This window comes from Vicugna pacos, chromosome X (assembly GCF_048564905.1).
Source record: "Vicugna pacos chromosome X, VicPac4, whole genome shotgun sequence".
Lineage (NCBI taxonomy): Eukaryota > Metazoa > Chordata > Mammalia > Artiodactyla > Camelidae > Vicugna > Vicugna pacos.
The window spans coordinates 7,106,889-7,126,562 of record NC_133023.1 but is presented as its reverse complement, the minus strand read 5'-3'; the positions used below and the strand labels follow the sequence as shown (position 1 = coordinate 7,126,562).

The window sequence follows — 19,674 nt, the reverse complement described above, 5'->3', positions numbered from 1 at the left end:
CTCATTGTATATATATGCTGCATTACAAAAATAGTCCTTTTATTATGAATAAATCTTAAAGTGGAAAACTAGCAAATTGAATACATTTTTGTACACTGTATCACAGTCCAACGACTTGGCAACCTAATTTTAAACAATGGTTCTCACACTTGGTTGCACATTAGAATCTCCCAAGGAGTTGTAAAGACCTCAATCCCTGGTCCTCACTGTAGTCTAAGAAATTCATCTGCTTTTGTTGGGAAGCGGATATAGACTGATCCTGGTATTTGTGTGTGTGTGTGTGTGTGTGTGTGTTTTAAATTGAAGTATAGTCAGTTTACAGTGTGTCAATTTCTGGTGTACAGCATAATGTTTCAGTCATACATATACATACGTATATTCCTTTTCATATTCTTTTTCTTTATAAGTTACTATAAGATATCAAATATAGTTCCTGTGCTATACAGAAGACACTTGTTTTATGAATGTGGTATTTGTATAGTCCCCCAGGTGATTGCAGAGTGCAGGCTGGGGTGGGACCCACTCTCTCACTGGATGGTTGTCATCTTGCTTCCTTTCTTCCATAACTTTCATGTTGCTTTAATTTTAACTCAGTCAAATCACTTTGATTGGACAAAGACAGCCTTAGTCCTACTAAAAGCAGAGGAAATGGCTGAGCAAAGGTGGTGAAGTCAGGGATGAAGGATGCGATGAATTCAAGGAATCTGAGATTCAACCATCTGAAACCCAAGGAAGGTTCTGTCTTTGAAGGTTCCTCAGGGCTGAGAAACAATGGCATGCTTTCATATTCTTCTTTGATTGTCTAGGCTGTCCCAAATGGGGAATTCTTTTACATAACACTGAGTTTGTAAATTCTTAACAAACCAGACCCACTTTGGATAGAATGGAATTTTAATCTATTTTTTTTCTTTTTTTTCCTTCTTTTCTTTTTTCCCTTCCCTTTCCCTTTCCTTTTCTTCTTTCCTTTCTTTTTTGTCAAATTGTGTGACCTCCCTTGACTTTAATACTTTTGCACTACCCAGATGGGGATGTGAATTTTGTGAACAATAAGATCCCTTCCTGGGAAGGCCACCAATTGCAAGAGCAAAGCTGACCGTGTACTGAATTTTAATTCGTTTTCAGCAGCTGGTCCAGAAAAGGCATAGTTTTCTAAAAGCTAAAAGTTTGAGGAGATAAATATTAGTGTAGAAACAAAGCAAATCATAGTTACCTATGCACAGACTCAACTATTTTAGCTTGGAATACATTCAGTATATTCATTTCAACCAATATGAGATATCTGCAGAGTGTAAGGTACTGGCTTAGAAAAAGATTTGGTCTGCCCACAGCATCTTAAAAAGAAAAATGTATTTCCATTCATCTGAAGCCAAGCATCCACCATGAGACATTCAGGTCTGGTAAAAATGTTTGATGGTATCAGTTAAAACCCGATTTAAGTAGAAAGGCCAGAACATGTTTGTTAATGAGTATCTGGCAATGTCATCATCTACTTAAAGCAGAGGAAAGGGGATAAGATCAAAATTATTCAGTCTCTGAGTGATGGAGGAAGTAGTGCTTGAAATGACATATACAAGCAACGTGTATGACATCCATCAATATCAGGGGATTTTATAGACACTAATTATCCACTGCTCTAAGCTCCCCTTTGAGGTGTATTTTATGATTAAGAAAAAAGAGACTGAGGAAAATAAAACTGATGGAAATAGCAACCAATGAGTAATCCCACACTGGATGTGCACTTAGGACCCAACGCTTTACACTTAGTGGTGGAATGGAAAGTTCTGGTTAATCCTCATGCTGTGCCCTCTTTCCTCGCTCTTGACCCTGTTCTTGCCGGAGCAACTTTGAACCAACTGAAGATCCTTTCTTACTCTTCCCCAGTCTGAATCTTCCACTTCTCTGAACAAAAGTTGCAGAGGAATGTATTCAGACATTGCGTTTTGCCTGTGATTTAAAGCTATTTTTTTCTTTTATGAGTTAAAAACGCTTTTGGTAGCCAACAAAAAGATCTTCTCCTTGAGAATGTTGACTACCTGCATGATTGAAATTTTAGGCATTCTCCTACACTCTTGTATTAAGTGAATTGAGTGACATTGAAATTTTTAAATGGTTTGGACCAACAGAGAAAATATTCTGTATTAATAAAAAGAGTTTGGATTTTTAAAAGATTTTTTTTTAAGGAGACAGCACTTTTCTGGAAAGGGCCAGAATTCAACTTTTGTCTTCATAGCTCAAAAGCATAGACAACCCAGAAACAAATGGGAGTATCTGTGTTCCCATAAAACTTTCCATAGACAGAGAAATTTGAATTTCATATATTTCTCATGTGTCACAAAATTTTATCCTTCTTCTAATAAAAAAAAATCATTAAAAAATATAAAAACCATTCTTCCCTGATGAGTCATACAAAAACAGGCAGCAGGTAGGATTTGATATGTGGGCTATGGTTTGCTGACCCCTGGTTATGGGGAGATGAAATCTTTCCCCAACTTGAAAGCTTTGATTTGCGCAAAAATAACTCACTACTATTCTTCAGTTTTCCAATATTCCTCTAATCCTTTCACCATCTAATGCTTGACTGACAGATCTGTCACCTCTCTTGAGTCAACCCCATGGGTATGCTGTGCTGTGTTTGGAAGGATTCAGGAACCTGACTGGGGACAGTCAGCAGAGAAAGACAGCAAGATGGCTGGCATAATGGACTTTTCTGGCTCTCATTCCTATGCTGTAATCTTACGAAATGCTTCCCGTATGTTTCATTGATAAAAGTTATAGTCATTTTCTCTAAAACGTTTCTCTTAGGAGGTCATTTTCTCAATTGAAGGATAGTCGGTTTACAATGTTGTATTAATTTCTGGTGTACAGCATAGTGATTCAGTTATACATATCTATATTCCTTTTCACATTCTTTTTATTCTAGGCCATTACAGGGTATTGAATAGAGTTCCCTGTACTATACAGTAGGACCTTGTTTATCTATTTTATATGTAGTAGTGTGTATCTGCTAATCCCAAACTCCTTATTTATCCCTTCCCAACCGCTTTCCCCTTTGGTAACCATAAGTTTGTTTTCTGTGTCTGTGAGTCTGTCTCTGTTTTGTTAATAATTTCATTTGTGTCCTTTTAAGAGATCTATTTTTTAATAATTGAGATTTTCTTTTACTGAATTAAAGATCCTTTAAATTCTCTAGGGCTTTACAGTTTTCAAAAGGGTCACATGCATGATTTCATATAATCCCATAATAAAACCCCCTTTTTCCCCATCCCTATATTGCCCCTCCCCCCTTCCCTCTCCCCTCTGGTACCCACTAGTTTGTGGGAGTTCGTTATTTTTAAGTTAGAGACTTTCGAAGGGTCCTTTTAAGTCCAGCTCCCTTCACTCAGTATTGATTCTCAAAACTGACAAGTACGTTATTGGTCATTTGCTCAAGTCTCTTACTACAGGCAGAAATAGGGCAGAAGGATGAGGAGTGAACAAGAAGGGCCACTTACATCTCTATGCCTGTACAGAGTAGCATCGTTGGATCTGCTGAAATTATCCATTCAACTAAATGAATATAACTATACTGAGGTACTTATTTATCTCCGTTAACTTTTGAAAGGTCTTCTAGACTCTAAACAGTATTTAAAAATTATTCTCTGTATATTAACTGACTACTAGATTAAAGTCATAAACACTGAACTCTTGATGATAGAATTTATAAATATATGGAGCAGGTTCTGTGGAGTTAATAGAAGAATATCAAATAAAACCTGACAAAGTAAATATAGTATCACATATCAAAATGGCTTAAATTGTAGTCCATGGAGCACTAGACTTAAATTTGTATGCAGATTGGGTTTATTATATTTTTGAAGTTCCCTGGGCGACCTGTCTTGCCAGGGCATTTGGAAATGTTAACTATCATAACCAATGAAAAAAGGCATTAAAAATAAAACTGATATAAATCAAACGTATTTGCGGTCTATCATGAGTTCAACCTGAAGATCGCCTTAAATTCCTGCAGTGTAGTTAAAATATCTAAAGAGTTTAGTTACGTATAAAGAATTTATGCTTTTATGCAGGTGGCATGTGTTAATACGGGTGTGTTTTCATATTAAGGATTGTGATTAAAGTTTGTTAGAAGAAAATGCACGGATTGTGGCAGTCGACGTGTTCATATCCTGATCACGCTGGAGAGGTGGTATTGGGTGTCAGGGCTACGAACACAGTTCCTGAATGTCGCTCTGAATATTATGGAATGAAACAAGCCAGATCTGTGTTTGCCTTGAAAGGTATCCAGACTTAATGTTATACTTTAAAGACATTCTGAAGCATTGACTTCAGAATAAGAGCAAACATTCTTTAAGACCTGGACAAACTCGAAAGGAATTACTGAAATCTCCTGTTTCAGGCATCCATTTTAATAGTAGTGCTCAGTGACAAGTCATTAATTCCCTGCAACCCGACTCTTAGGTACAGGTCTCCGAAGGCTAAAATTAGGGGTATTTTTGTCTGCTTACCTTGCCCTTGGATTGGGTGTCAATGTATGTAGAAGTACAAAGCTCATCTGTTAAGTTGGATTTACTATTCTCGGCTGGTATCCATATCCATGCCTGAAGGCTCGTATTGAGATTGGTTGTCAAATCAGCTATCCTGCCACGGATGGTTCAATTATCAACTCAAATCAGCCTCACTCAAAACTACATAACATGAAGGAGGCTGAGGATGGCTCCATGAAAATGCATTAGAAATGTATGCATTAAAACAAAACTTCTAGGAAAAATTAGGCATTCTTTCTGCATGAAGGATGCAGAGGAGCCTCATTCTTTAAACAACACATGTTTTATGACTTTGTCTTTCACAAAGTTGACTTGTACCCAGTCTTTTGCTTAGTATTAAGTAACTGAATCTGCCTCTTTATGTCTTTACCTTTAGAAGGACTGTCTGGAATTGTTTATATTCCTCTTCGGTGGTGGTGATGACGGGGGGGGGGAGGTGTTCAATTCCATCAAATAGTTTCGCACTTAGAAAAGCCTCGTCTTTCTCGCCATAGACTCTTCTTTCCCTTCCTAGAGTAAGAGGAGTACTATGCAAAAACATCTTGGAGAAATGTAGTGAATTAAGGCTAGGAACAACTTGACTTTGGTTTTAGATAAAATTTGAGGAAATGTGTCAATGATAATTGCTACACTATCTACTTCTACACGCCCGCGCCTATAAAAATATATTCAACAATGTAGCATTTGCTTTCCCAGAAATTTTGTAGTCTGATAGAATTATATAGCATCCCTTCTGAATGCTTCTAAACTGTCAAGCTCCTCTTCTTGGGTTCAGACTCAACAGTACCAATGAGAAAAACCTTAAAGGGTAGAAGGCATCTTTTTAATCACCCGTAATAGCTATTAAGTGAACTAACTAGTTAGTGGATTTACTACATTAAATTTCAGAAGTGTTCTCCAGCACATATTCAGTTTTCCATGCTAATTGTTCCCACAATGAATATTTGAGGGTTTATAATGGGAACAAACTAAGCAGTGATGGGTATACAGCAGGTACTCAATACATACTGTGGTTTCGTTATTAAAGTAGAATTATTTCCTGCCATGCAGATGCATTCCAGAGGGAAGAGCATGTGCCCAGGCAGGAGCTTGGCCTGTGAGCCAAATCTCACTCACCACCTGTTTTTGTCAATAAAGTTTTATTGGCTTGCAGCCTTACCCCCCATTTGCATACTGTCTATGGCTGCTTTCTTACTAAAACAACAGCAGAATCGAGTAGCTGGGACCGAATCGAGAACATATGGCCAACAAAGCCTAAAATATCCACTACCTGGCCCTTCACAGAAAAAGTTTGCTGACTCCTGTTCTAGACTTGAATGCTGTGCTGTCCAATAATGTAGGGCCTGAGCGTTTGAGATGTGGCTGGCATGAATCGAGATGTGTTTTATGAGTAAAACACATACCAAATGCCAAAGAGTTAGTAAAAAGAAAGAAAAAAGAAAGTAAAGTAGCTCATCAGTTTTAAAATATTGACCATGTGGTGAAATAATATTTTGGAATATTTTGAGTGAAGCAAAATATTAAAATTAAGTCTACCTATTTTTATTTTTTTAAAACATAACTATTAGAAATTTTAAAATGTGACGCACATTTTGGCTCACATTGTGTTTCTAGTGACAGAGCTGGTTTAGAGCCTGGAATTTGGAGGAGATTTGATCTCTAGAAAAGGTTACCAAGAGGGAAGATGGGGGAAGAGAAAACAAACTCTTGGATTTGCAAATGTCTTTCAAAAGCAATCTTCTATTAATTTGGCTGTTCCTCATAAGAAGGATTACTCAAAAATAACAGATCAGGAGGTTTATGGAGAAGGCTTTGGTTGAATTCTCCCACAAGACCTTAACTCAGAATTCGAATTGGGAGGTGATCCAGGAAGCATCTGTAAGGGAGGGGGAGGCAGGACAGAGAAGGGTCGAAGCGGAAAGAGCGTGTGGTCATGAGCAGGCGGTTGCTATGGGCCCTGGGCTCCTCCCAGTGGGGCTTCTCGGAGATTTTCTGAAACCCACTCAGAGTGATCCCACCCCGAGTGTGAGGGAGCTGGGCTGCTCACACACCAACTACTAATAGTTGCTGGTTGAGGGCTGCTCCTAGGGGTGTCTGCCTCCCTTGTTCTCCCCAGCCCGGGGCCAGAGAGAGCCCTGGAGCCAAAAGGAACAGGTGCTTGCAGCAAAAAGCCATCAGCCTGCCCGAGCTGGGCCCAGTAGGGTCTGATACTTGACACCAAACGATGTTTTCATCCTGTAACTCATGATTCCAAACAACATTTGTGTAGCTTCTGGTGTAGGTGTTTGCTTTCTGCCCTGAACTGAACAGTAGCTTAGGTAGGTAAATGTGTTGTTTCTCTACACCGTGGATGGGAAAACTGAGCCCAAGAGTCCTTTGTCCAGGAGAATCCAGCTGGAGCCTCAGGCTTATCGCTCTACACGTGTGGCCGCTCATGCCGACTCCTTGGACTCCTACAAAGTTCTGCTCCCAAAGTAGATGCAAATATATTGACGTTTTTGAGGTGAGAACAGGAAACTAGAACTATTGTGTGTGTGTGTGCTCTGTAGAATTCCTTAGATATCCGTAGGGAAGTAGATACTTATATCCACTTAGTCCCAAGATTCTGAAGCCAAAAAATATTCTCTCTCCTTTTTCACAAAGCACAGTCAAAACCAAAGAGGTTATAGGACCTGCTCACTGCCCACACAGGATGTTAGTGATACAGTTAAATTCTAGAAAACTCTACAGAAGTCCCTGTAGTCGAAGCTTATGGATGCATGGTTCATTGAGGACTGGATTTTGTTACCTTCCCATTCCCCAGGCTCTCTTGAAAGGTGTTGTCAGTCCCTTTGGTACCTCCTGGAAACCAGTCTCTCTCTCAGCTTCATTTCCCTTTCTTATACTTCTAAGTGACTCGGTAATTCTTTGCGGACTTCAGTAACACTTGTACTATTTAAATTTGAATAACCCCAAAGGGTTGAGATTGGTCAGTGTGTTTAAACCACAGGCTTTAGTCTACATATTAGTTGATAAAAAACAGATTTTATACACGATGTATACTTAATAAAGGGAGAGGGAAGCAAGCAGATGTTTGTAAAATCTCAACGTGTTAGATTTTATTTATTTGGATCTCTTTTGTTGACTAGCTTTAGAAACGTCGTACCTATGACAATTGAACTTTAAACAGTTAGATGATGTATTTCTCTAGAAATTGCCTGCTCTGAAGGGTCAGCCAAAAAAAAGTAAAAGGATTCTTGAAGGTTAACATACAAAAAGAAGTTGACAAATACACCATAAAGTAGTCATATCTAAGTCTAGGACATTAAATTCTGGAATGCTTTAAAATTATTCTCTAGTCTCTGACCATAAAGTGACTGCAATTCATTTAATCCAAACAGCAGAACAACTTTTGGCTTTTGTTGGTGTGGTGGTGAAGAGCTTTGAAAGCAAGTTTTTCTTTGATGCAAAAGTGAGATCATTAAGTTGCGCCACAATTGCTCTGTCTGGTACACTCTCTGACTTTTTTGTTTTATCCCATCCTTCAAGTGAGAAATGATCCTTTTTCTCCCTTAAAATATTTATATTTGAGATGCTTTGAGTATCTCAAAGTCAAAATGGAAGATTTCCTGTTGGCCTTCCAGTCCAGATGAAGTAATGCACAAAACCTCCCTCGATATTCTGAACACATGAGAATGAAAGATAAAATATTTTAAAAATGGATTTTTAAGAATAATAACCAAGCTTAAACATAAGTGGGGTGGGGGGAGGATATAGCTCAAGTGGTAGAGCACATGCTTAGCATACACAGGGTCCTGTGTTCAATCCCCAGTACCTCCTCTAAAAATAAACAAACTTAATTACCACCACGCCCCCCCCCATAAAAACCATAAGTGGAAAGTTTCCAAGAACTGGAAATGAAAGGACGCGTAGAATTTGAAGGGGGAGAAGAGAGGGGGTGGTGGGGGCCATGGGGAAACATGGTGGAGTGTGCCCCGCATGTGGCCACATGGCAGATGCCTCAGATGCCCCATACACCTGGAGGCCAGGACTCCCTGTGTACACGCTGGACTCCAAGGGTACCTCCCACCTTCTCTGAAATTGGAGCCAGACAGGATTCTTGTGGAAGGAAGTAGAGACACTGAGTCAAACCAGGGTCTTTGCCTCTTTGGCACGTGGGTGTCTTGTGGGTGTGCCCTCTCTGGGGAAACAACCTCATGCTCTAATGCCACAGTGGGCACCTCACCTAGCTGGGCTGTGTGAATCCCCAGATCACAGCATGGGGCCCAAAGTTCACATCAGATGAGCGGTCACACAGAAATGATGACACAAGATGAAGTGAGATTCTTGGAAAATGCTACACAAACACATGAAAATACACAATTGCCTTTTCTCAAAAGAGCTTAGAAATAAGTAGGTTTTGTTCTCTTGAAATTATGAAGAAGAGAATCGCATCTGGGAACAGGAACAGAAAGCAATTCAACAAGAAAGGGAGATGTTATAAAGAACCTACTGGAAATGAAAAATGTGGTCACTGAAATTTTTAAAAATTAGACAATAGGATAAACACCAGATTAATAAGCATAACTTCTTTAAGAATGACCAGAGAGATTTCTACTTCTGACTTATGCATTTTTAAGTGTTAAATAAAAGTGATTCTTTATCTGAATATACCTTTCTAAATCTAAAAGTGAGGAAAGTAGAAAGAGTAAACATTTTCAGAAGTAAATTTCACAGCGTAATGAACTATTTTCAGCTTTATGAAATGGTTAATTTCCAAAGTTCCCCTCATATTCTATCCAAATCCTTTTAGTCAGATGGCATTACAAATACTAAGTCTGTTTTCTTTTCCATGAGATTTCCTTTCCATATCTTCACCATATCTGTGGAATTGGCTCTATGTTAAAACACAGTTGCCCTGATCCTTTGGCCTCTCATGCCGCCCTGATCTTCATGTGTGGCATCACGTATGACACATTCCCTGCCTGTGGAGTGCACGTCCCCATGTTTGCCTCCACCTCTGTTCCATCTTCCTAAGAAATCACTCTTGGTCACCATCTTTCCAGCCTCTGAGAAAAGACAGTGTCCTCTTGGAAGCCTTCTCCAGGCAGCCCAACTCTCCCCCTTCTCTTGTTCACAGCATCTCTCTCTCCCAGTTGTAGAGTTGTCCCCTTGCAGGCAGGGAGTAGATCTTTCTATTTTTGTTTCTCTCTCTGAGTCTGGCATGTAGTAGAATCTCCAGAAATACTTGTATGGATGGATGAATAAATGAATGAATGATATAAATGAAGAGCATACATAATGAGAAGCAATGGAGAACTCTTAAGGCATCTTACTCAGAACAGAGGGTTATTGTGGTTGAAAATAGGATGTCTAATCATTGTGGGGAACTTTAAATTGGATATTCTAAAGGAATAGGAAATAATTCTAGATTCTTAAGAAGAATAGTGATATGAAAAATGTAACATTCAAGGAAATTTGATCTGGCATTGATAGGTTGACAGGCAAAGAATAGAACCACATATGATGTAACGTACAGTGAATGAATAAACATGTATTACAAAGCCATCCTATAAATGCCTATTAATGGCCATAGAGTTAGCATTAGTGGACAATTCAGATCTTCCTCTGGGACTGACCTCAGCCTTCTTATAAGATGGTAAATCCTAAAAGTCCAATAGCATTGATTTGATGTGGGAATATATTCCTTTTATTATTGCCATTTCTGATTCAGCTAAAGGAATTAGACATCCAATTTCCTCTTTTCTCCCTAGTTCACAACCTGATATTAACCTACGACTAATTATTCAGTTCAGTATGCCTGAGTTAGTGCAGGAAGCAGGAACAAAAAGAATGAAATTTGAACATTTCTAAAATGTTCTTTTAAATGTGACTTTTAAAAATCCATTTCAAGTCTATACATACTTGAAATGGCATAGATTTCATTGAGATTTCTAAAAAATGTATCCGTTTTCCTGAGCATGAGGAATTTTTTGTATACTAAAGTATTAAAAGAATGCAGAATAATATTTTCCTCTCTATTTCTTTTTGAACAGCAAAACTTAGAGAGTAACCTCACCAACCTTATTAAGAGGAACACGGAACTGGAGACCCTTTTGGCTAAACTCATCCAAACGTGCCAACACGTTGAGGTGAGTATCTCTGGATGGTATTTTTCACATGAAAACTGCTAGATCACGGTTTTTATACCCTCTCTTATATATTTCTAAAATGGGTATCTTCTTAAAATTAGATGGTTTGCAGAAGCCAGATAGCTAAGATGGATGTAATTGGAAGGTACTAGTACCTCAGAGCATCTCTCCCCGTCCAGTGCTTTGTCTGCCCACATGCTCATCACAGCTCTCCCTGATCCAGCTTTCCTTAGCATTTCTAATACTGTAGATTTTAATCACCCTCCCTGTGTGTCTCTGTGTCTGTGTCCAAATCTCCTTCTTCTTCCAAGGACACCAGTCATTGGATTAGGCTCCACTCTACTCCAGCGTGAACTCACTTGAACATGAGTACATCTGCAAAGACCCCAAAGACCCCATTTCCAAATAAGATCATATTTACAGATACTGGGAGTTAGAACTTTGGACACACTTTTTGGGGGGGATACAATTCAACCTGCTACTGGGGTGTATTAAATACATCTTGGTTGTCAGATGGGTTTCCATGAAATTGACCACAATTGCAGTGTGTTGGGATTAAGCCAAGAGTGTGCAGGCAGCAGTGACAGCAAGGTCAAGTTGCAGAACCCAGATCTTTCCAACCCTGCGCTTAGAACAGATTCACTTCTGGCAGTGATCTTTCCAGGGAACATTTGGAGACTTGCTGATTAAACAACATTGTGAATAATAGCGAACAAGCATAATGTTTTCATTATTATAGGGTAAAGTGACTATGTATTACAGAATTAAGTGGATGAACAAAAAACTGATCCATGTGCTGTATTTTATTTTTATGATGTGGTGGCATTTGATGTTTAGGACAATAAGAAAGAATTATTTCTCTTCAGGTAAAAAAAAATTACCTGTGTTTTATGGGGAAATCTTACAAATGCTTTATGGAGTGGGTGATTATTTCATTCAATTTCAGCTAGTTACTTCTTAAAGTGTTAGTGTCTGGTTTCCATTATTGTCTGCAGTGATTTCAGAACAATTGTCTTGCTCCTAATGTGACATTAGTATGGCTTGAACTTACAAAATGCTGTTCATCCTAACATGTAAAATTACGTTCTATAATGTTCAGTAATTTCAAATGATCGATGTGTCATTCAAGAAATGTACAGGCAGATTTTATTTTTATCTCAAAAAATTCGGTATTTAGTTGAGATAGAGGCTTTTTTAAAAAGCAGTTACTGAATTGATTGTAGCAGACTTCCGGATAGACACACATGCCATTAGAAGTTATTCTAGACAAAGAGTAAAGAATATTTATTCAATTTACTGTTATTCCTGGATAAATCCTTCAGAATGAAAAGAAATGTTTGTGCGTGAATAAATGTGGTATCTGGGAAATTTATTATAGATAAAAATGAAAGAAAATTATAAGTAGACAGATAATGATGCCAACAGCACCTATTTTTACACGTGTTCACTTATTCAGTTATTAATTTTCTCAAAGTATAATTTTCAAAAATTGAGCATCTCAATCTCATATAATAATCACATGAGCCTGCACTGAAGATTTATTTAATCTTTGATGAAGGTTCCTGCAAGATGATAAATCTGGCTTAAAGGAGGGTATCAAACTGATACATACAAACATAGGGGGAAGGGATGGGAGGGGGAAAAGAATGCTAGAACAAGATAGCTACCAACTACTGTATATAAAATAGATAAACAACAAGGTCCTACTGTAGAGCACAGGGAACTACATTCAATACCTTGTAATGGCCTATAATGAAAAAATATGAAAAGGAAAAAATATATATACATTCAATACCTTGTAATGGCCTATAATGAAAAAATATGAAAAGGAAAAAATATATATAAGGAAAAAAAATATATATATATATAAATGAATCATTATCCTGTACACCAGAAAATAACACAACATTGTAAATCGACCATAATTCAAAAAAAATAAATTTTAAAAAATAAAAATAAGATAGCTAAGTCAGATGCAAAAGGGGTTAGTGACCAAAGAGGCAATCAAATTGCGACATTTGGGCAAAATAACTTGCATGTCATCAGCTTTTTCTAAGTTAACATTTAACTTTGCAGAGACAAAGCCCTACTCAGTAATAAATAGAAAGTCAAACTCTCTTATATCGCAGACTGGAGAGTCAGGTGACCCTTCCTGAGGCTGGCTTGTTGGAGTATGCTCTGTATGACACCGAAAAGGCTCACAGTCCTTTTTTTTCTTTTCTTTTTCTTTTTCTTTTTCTTTTCTTTTCTTTTCTTTTTTTTTTTTGCCTTATTTCCAAGTTTTGGGTAATTTAGCTTAACACGACTTTCTGCTCTTCCTGTTCTGGGCACTGTTGATCTGTGAGCTGTTGTCACAGATTTCTGGGTGAACGTGTACATTTTTGCCTGCAGTCAGTTACTTGGTTTGTTAAATGGTCACGCTCGTTTGTTCATTCCACTAGTGCATGTGGAGCATCCACTGTGTGTGTGTTGCCCTGGGCTAGGTGCCAAAGACCCTACCCACATGGAACTTACTGTCTTGACTAAGACGAAAGAGCAGCTACAATACAATACAAAACAGAAAACGAATTGCCGCAAGAGAGGTGTGAATTATATACCTTGGCATTGCAGAGAAGTGAGAAATTTCTTCAAGCTGGGGGCTGCGGGAGGTAGCACACAACCTGAGCCTGCCTTCGAGGATATGTAACACTGGGGCCTGCAGAGAGACAGGAGAGACACTGCTTACAGGGCAAACTAAGGCATGGGGATGGAGAGATGAAGACTGTATGTGCACAAAGCCAGGAGTTCACTCTGTAGGAGCGGGAGGTGTGTGAGGGTGGATAAGGAGGAACTGGCTTTGGGGAGAGCTTGGTGGACTTCAGTTTTGCAGCTGAGTTTGAGCTTTATTTGCTCTTGAAGATTTAGTGAGGGCTCGAGGAACCTGAAGTCCTGTGTAATTTTCCCAATTACAATTGGCACCCCTAACTCTTTTCAGGAAATGATATTTTTGGTTATTGGAAAAATAGGATGGATAGCCTGATGCAAAACAATTGCACATCCAAGGGAAAATGTCACAGCGCTAGTGAGCTCCAAAAAAGGTAGTGGGATTTGTTAGGCACCAGCATGACAGTCTTTTAAATCAGCGCAGTGGAAAAGAATTTCCTGGTTCACATCCTAGGTTCCTAGACTGTATTCTTCCTTTTCCTCTTCCTGAAGCTGTCCTTGTGTTTGGAATGAGCATTCCAAGGGAAAATAATCCTCATGCCAGCTGGAGCTAAAAAGGCTCAAAGCACAGAGGCAACTCTCAATTGTTGTAAATTAAATCAATGAATTCCCACCAAATCCTGAGGAAATGCCACATCCTTCTAAGTCCACACCTCCTTCCTGGGATTCACTTCTGCTTTTCTTTAGAATGAAAAGAGTTTGAAGGGCTCCCCCCTCATCCTCATTGTTTTCATGACTTGTTTTCTAAATGAGAGTCAGCAAGTAAATTGGCTTTTCGATAGTAAGTACCAAATCTTTTTAGAGCTAGAGAACGGAGGGTATGAGGCCAAGGCAGTTTAGGACTGAGGGATAGAGGCATAGAAGGGGCAGGATCAGGTAGACTCCCAAAAAGTGTTTGTGTAATTTGGTGGCTGGGATTCTAAAAACTAGTGGGGTTTAGCCAGAGTTTTGTTTTCTTCAGCGGAAGGATGCAGTAGAAAATTGCCTTGGAAAGAGTATGGAGTTAGTGATGGGATACCGGAGAAGCCCATGAAAAGTGATGAAAATTCGAGTCATCTGCAGAACTTCACCTTTCTAGGTCAGATCTGGACTATGTCTCTTCATCATCTCGTCCCCCTCCCCATTTCCTTTTAAAAATCAAAGGATTTGGTTCAGCTAAGCAAATGCTTTGAATCACTGATACAAATTATATTATCTACACATTCTGAGAATCAAGGTCTTTCACAGTGAATACAACACCTGGACACACAAGAGGACTCATTTTGGGAACTACAGGTGACCAGTGACTAAATCCACAGTGAGATGGTAGAGAGAAACAGCGAAAGGGAGACTCATTGCCATAGCAGTTTGGAGAAGACAAAGCCTCACTGACCCTCGCCGTCCTTGCCCAAGCTCATCCTAGCGCGGCACTCTCTAAGCCAGAATCCTGGCTTTAGCTCCTTTGGCTTATCTTGCCTTGTTTATAATCACGTTTTTGTGTCCTTTTGCCATTGTTTTCACACTAAGTTTTTAAACTATTTTTTTCTTTTATTGTAATTGGAAGTTTGCTTTCTTTTTGGCTTTCCAGTAAAGATTTTCCAGCACGAGGTGACATGTTGAGTGACAAGCTTCTTGTGGGTAAATTGTCATTTATCATTTGAATTTTGCTCAGATGTTGGGCCCTGTGAGTTGAGAGAGAAGAAGGTGAGCTGTTATGTATGGTAGCTTAAGAAATGGTAAAAATTGATTTGGGAAAACAGATGAGGGTCTGTAAAATACTTTTTCAGCCATTCACCAAGCCCTAAAAGCATTCAAATGTAAACTTTGAAATAAGGGAAAAAATGGCTGGGTCAATAAGAAAGAGAAGCCTTTATGTTTAGTTTTGTTGTGTAGTTTTATGTGAAAGCATTCTCCCTCTATGAAAACCTTGGCAGTTGCTTTTTCTGGAGCCATTGGCTGAGGCTGGCTTGTTGGGGTATGCTCTGTATAACACTGAAAGGGCTCACGGTCTGGGTTTTGTTTGTTTGTTTTTTTTTTTTTTTGCCTTATTTCCAAGTTTTGGATAATTTAGCTTAACACGACTTTCTGCTCTTCCTGTTCTGGGCACTGTTGATCTGTGAGCTGTGGTCACAGAATTCTGGGTGAGGGTGTACATTTTTGCCTGCAGTCAGTTACTTTGGTTTGTTAAATGGTCCACTCATTTGTTCATTCCACTAGTGCATGTGGAGCATCCACTGTGTGTGTGTTGCCCTGGGCTAGGTGCAACACCAACTGCGCTGTGTGTATCCTGGGGACACGTGTCTGATCTTGGATGACGTGTATCCAGCTAGGGGCCAACTGGAATGTCCAAAGTCATAATGCATTGTCACTGCAGATAAGGGTTAGATTTTGACTCCATACAAGCACTTGTGAGAATGTTCTCAAAGTATATTTAGAGTCAAATTCTGGAACCACATCAGGCAACCCACAGTTATTCATGTAAACAGTTCTGGAATGAGGATAATGTGATAGTTCAAATATGAAGGCATTTAGAAACTGGGTTATGACAAGCCACTGTGGTAAAGACTGGACTCCTAAATTCAAGTCTTAAGATTCTCAGGACAAAGGAGAAAAGAAACTGTTGGGCTACATGGAACTTCATCTTCTCTGGGGGAGATTCATTTTTTGACTACTGCATGTGTTTAATGGCTTTGTATCCAGTTTCCTTCCTCCAGTTTGCTAAAATTGATAATTCATGACGCAAATTTAGCTTTTCTCAGTGGAGATTAAATTTAATTATCTTTAAGGTAGTATATACCACATGCTTGAATGTCTCCACTTAGATTCAGTACTTTTGCCTTTAAAAAAATTGACTCATAAAAGGCATTGGATTGTGGTACCTTCTTAGGTATATTCATGGGGAGTAATGGGAAGACATCAGTAGAAAATCTTCCAGTGTTTGGAATAAGAGATTAATCTTATGAATGAATGAATATAAGGCTTAGTTAGTTTGGTATTACTTTCAAAATACCATTCTCAAGTTTCAACTTTGAAACTTTTTTTAAAAAACATCCAAACCTTTTGTCATCTACAATATTTCCAGCTTGGATGGAATGCATTATTGTGTCATATTCAGAATCCTACCAGGTGGCTTGGATCGTTGCATGATCACATGTACATGCCTCTGAAGACAGTCCCTCTGACACGCTGGAAATTAGTACTGCAGATTTCCAAGGCTAATACTTAGATATGAAATAATCAGCCTTAATTGGGGGGCTGAATGAGCAGTAGGAATGAAGAGGGAAGACATTCATGTACTGACCTGTCTCAATGTAGTTTCTCCCCAGAGAATAGAGGAATTCTTTATAACGTCTCCCCTGCCCTCTTCCACACACAACCTTTTTGCCTTGAAATATTTAAATACTGCATGAGAGCAGCAGGGGTATTTCTGGCATGACATAAAGAATAATAAGAACAGGTTGTGACAGATTGAAGAAATGGCTATTGTACTTAGTTCTAAGCTTTCACATGAAGTTTCAGGGTATTTTTTAAATTTCTTTTTATTGAAGTAGAGTTGATTTACAATGTTATGTTAATTTCTGGTGTACAGCATAGTGATTCAGGTATACAGATATATTCCTTATCATATTTTTCATTATAGGTAATTACAGGATACTGGGTATAGTTCCCTGTGCTCTACGGTAGAAACTTGTTGTTTATCTATTTCATATATAGTTGTTAGTACCTACAAATCGTGAGCTCCCAGTTTATCCCTCCCTACCCCCTTCCCCCCCAGTAACCATAAATTTGTTTTCTGTGTCTGTGAGCCTGTCTCTGTTTTGTAAGCTCGTTTGTCCTTTTTTTCTTTTTAGATTCCCCAAATGAATGATATTATGTGGTATTTTTCTCTCTTTCTGGCTTACTTCACTTAGTATGATGATCTCCAGGTCCAACCATGTTGCTGCAAATGGCATTATTTTGTTCTTTTTTATGGCTGAATAGTATTCGTGTGTGTGTGTATGTGTGTGTACCAAAACTTCTTTATCCAGTCCTCTGTTGATGGACATTTAGGTTGCTTCCATGTCTTGGCTATTGTAAATAGTTCAACTTTCACATGAGATGTTGCTGTTGGATGGATCCAGGTGGAAGAGTCAGAGGTGTGAGAGGAATGATGCCAGATGAGAGGGTAGAAGATTGGGTCCTATTATTGCTCCTGTGCATGACTTTTAGAGATAAACATGATCCTAACCATCAATCCCTCATTTTGTTACTGAACCAATCTCTTTTGTTTCTGGGTCTTTATACCTAGTTTAAATTATTTCTTCAGTGTAAAATTGCTTTTTATGATAATCAAGCTGAAATTATCTCTGATATTATATGAGATAATTACAGATTATGAAGGAAACAGGACACATTATCTTTTACCTTCATTCGATTGACTTCTATTTTTGATTGCTAAATGCCTTCGGAAAACTGAAGAGCTTTGTTCTAATTTTGAAATTCCCAGCAAAATAGTTGAGTCATGCATATAAAATGTTTGTTAACAAGAGTGCAATTGTAGCACTGGTTATTTTTGTTTGAAACCGAAATATGAAATTTTAAATTCAGCTATTTAAAAAGCCTGAGGCTACCACTGAATGTAAAGGGCTTTCAGTGAAAAGTAACACAAATAAAGATTTTTACAACCAAGTGAGGTAACTTCCCGGCCTAGGAATTTATGATAGAGCCTTTACTGTGCTTTTAAAAGTATTTTTCACTAGATATAACATCAGGTTCATATATACGAGGTGATGAAAACACTCAGAGTAGCCTATTTCTCTAAGTAGGCAAGCTCAGTATTGGGCTTTGGTAAGTTCAAGGACACCTTCCATCTATTTACATAGGTGGAAGATGGTGCCCCCTCCACTCTTGGAGCTGTTAGAAGGAGGTGATGACTGTATCATGTGGTTCCAGTTCCACATCGAGGTATAGCTTGTAGTGTAGGGAAAACAAAAGTGGGAGGACTTATGCAGATCTACACGAAAAACAATAATGACCACTTGACCAACTCCTGCTACCACTTCCTGATTTAATTATCCCAGTGGCCCTTTGAGGTTAGTGTCATTCAGGTGATCACAGAAATGTGACTTAAAGCCAGACATAACAAGGATCATCCAGTCAAGAAATGGATTGAATCCAAACGAGTGGTAAAGCAACTGAAGTGGTTACCAAACTTTAGCTACCCAAACCAGGTGATAGAGTTGAAAGGCATGATTAAAAATTCTTAGGGGGAATTCTCATGACCAGAAACAATCCCATCTGCTGGGGAATTGGAAACCCTGTCCGACCCACAGTAGTGAAGGCCCAGTGAGTATATATCTGTGGTACCAGTAGAACCAGTGAGCCTTCAGATCTTTTGAGTTAGTCTCAAATCATTGACCATTAATCCTTGACCTGGTAAGCTCAGCTTCTTTTTTTTTTTTTTTTACATGTTTACCTTTATTTGGTTTATGCCATCTTTCTTCAACTCTAAGGTGCTTTTTTTTTTTAACATTTTTTATTGATTTATAATCATTTTACAATGCTGTGTCAAATTCCAGAGTTCAGCACAATTTCTCAGTCATTCATGGACACATACACACTCATTGTCACACCTTTTTCTCTGTGATCCATCATAACACCCTGTGTATATTTCCCTGTGCTAAGCTCAGCTTCTTTGAGCTGACCAGTTTACTTCTTTCAGTTAATGAAGTTCTTTTTTCCCTCCTCCCCTAGAAGTTTGAGAATTGTTTTTTAAAAAGTGAATATCTAAATAATAGCCACAGAATCAATATTTTGTGTTAACAGTTTAAGACTAAAACATATGTTTATATTGTAAGGGTTTGTAGCATTTAAGAGAATATGACATGTTACAGAAATTGGACAGGTTGGCTTTGAGATTCCTGTCTGAAACATGTCATTTATTTTAGACCTCTGATTTTAAGTTGAAAGCGTAAAATCATTTGTTTCCAGCCAGTATTAGAATATTCAGTTGAACTTGAGTTTCACTACATTTGTAAGTTTATTAGATTTCTAAGAGCTACTTAAGGACTTGGGAAGATTTACCTTGGTAGGGTTTTAATGTTGTCCTGTTAGGCATTTAAGGTACTTAAAAAGTAAATTGAATATGTTACAGTTATAAACGCAATTTGAAATGTTACAGGAATTTGGCGATGAAAATCTGAACAATGATTACCTGTGAGGTGAGAACTGACTGGAAGAGGGGCTTGGGGGTACTTTCTGGGGTGATAGAAATATTTTATATCTTGATTTAAGCTGTTGGTCTTGTTGATTGTCACGATCTATTGAATTGTCTCTTGAGA

General features: G+C 38.4%; 1 protein-coding gene across 11 annotated transcripts in view; it reads left to right on the top strand.

Annotated features, from left to right (window-relative positions):
* The window catches only part of MID1 (midline 1), a 333,537-nt gene that overhangs the window by 253,541 nt on the left and 60,322 nt on the right, over positions 1 to 19,674 (top strand). For all 11 annotated transcript variants that reach the window (XM_031671144.2, XM_072956833.1, XM_072956827.1 and 8 more), the window contains one exon: positions 10,577 to 10,672. In XM_031671144.2, the coding sequence (XP_031527004.1) occupies positions 10,577 to 10,672 (96 nt within the window). The remainder of the gene's footprint in view (positions 1 to 10,576; positions 10,673 to 19,674) is intronic.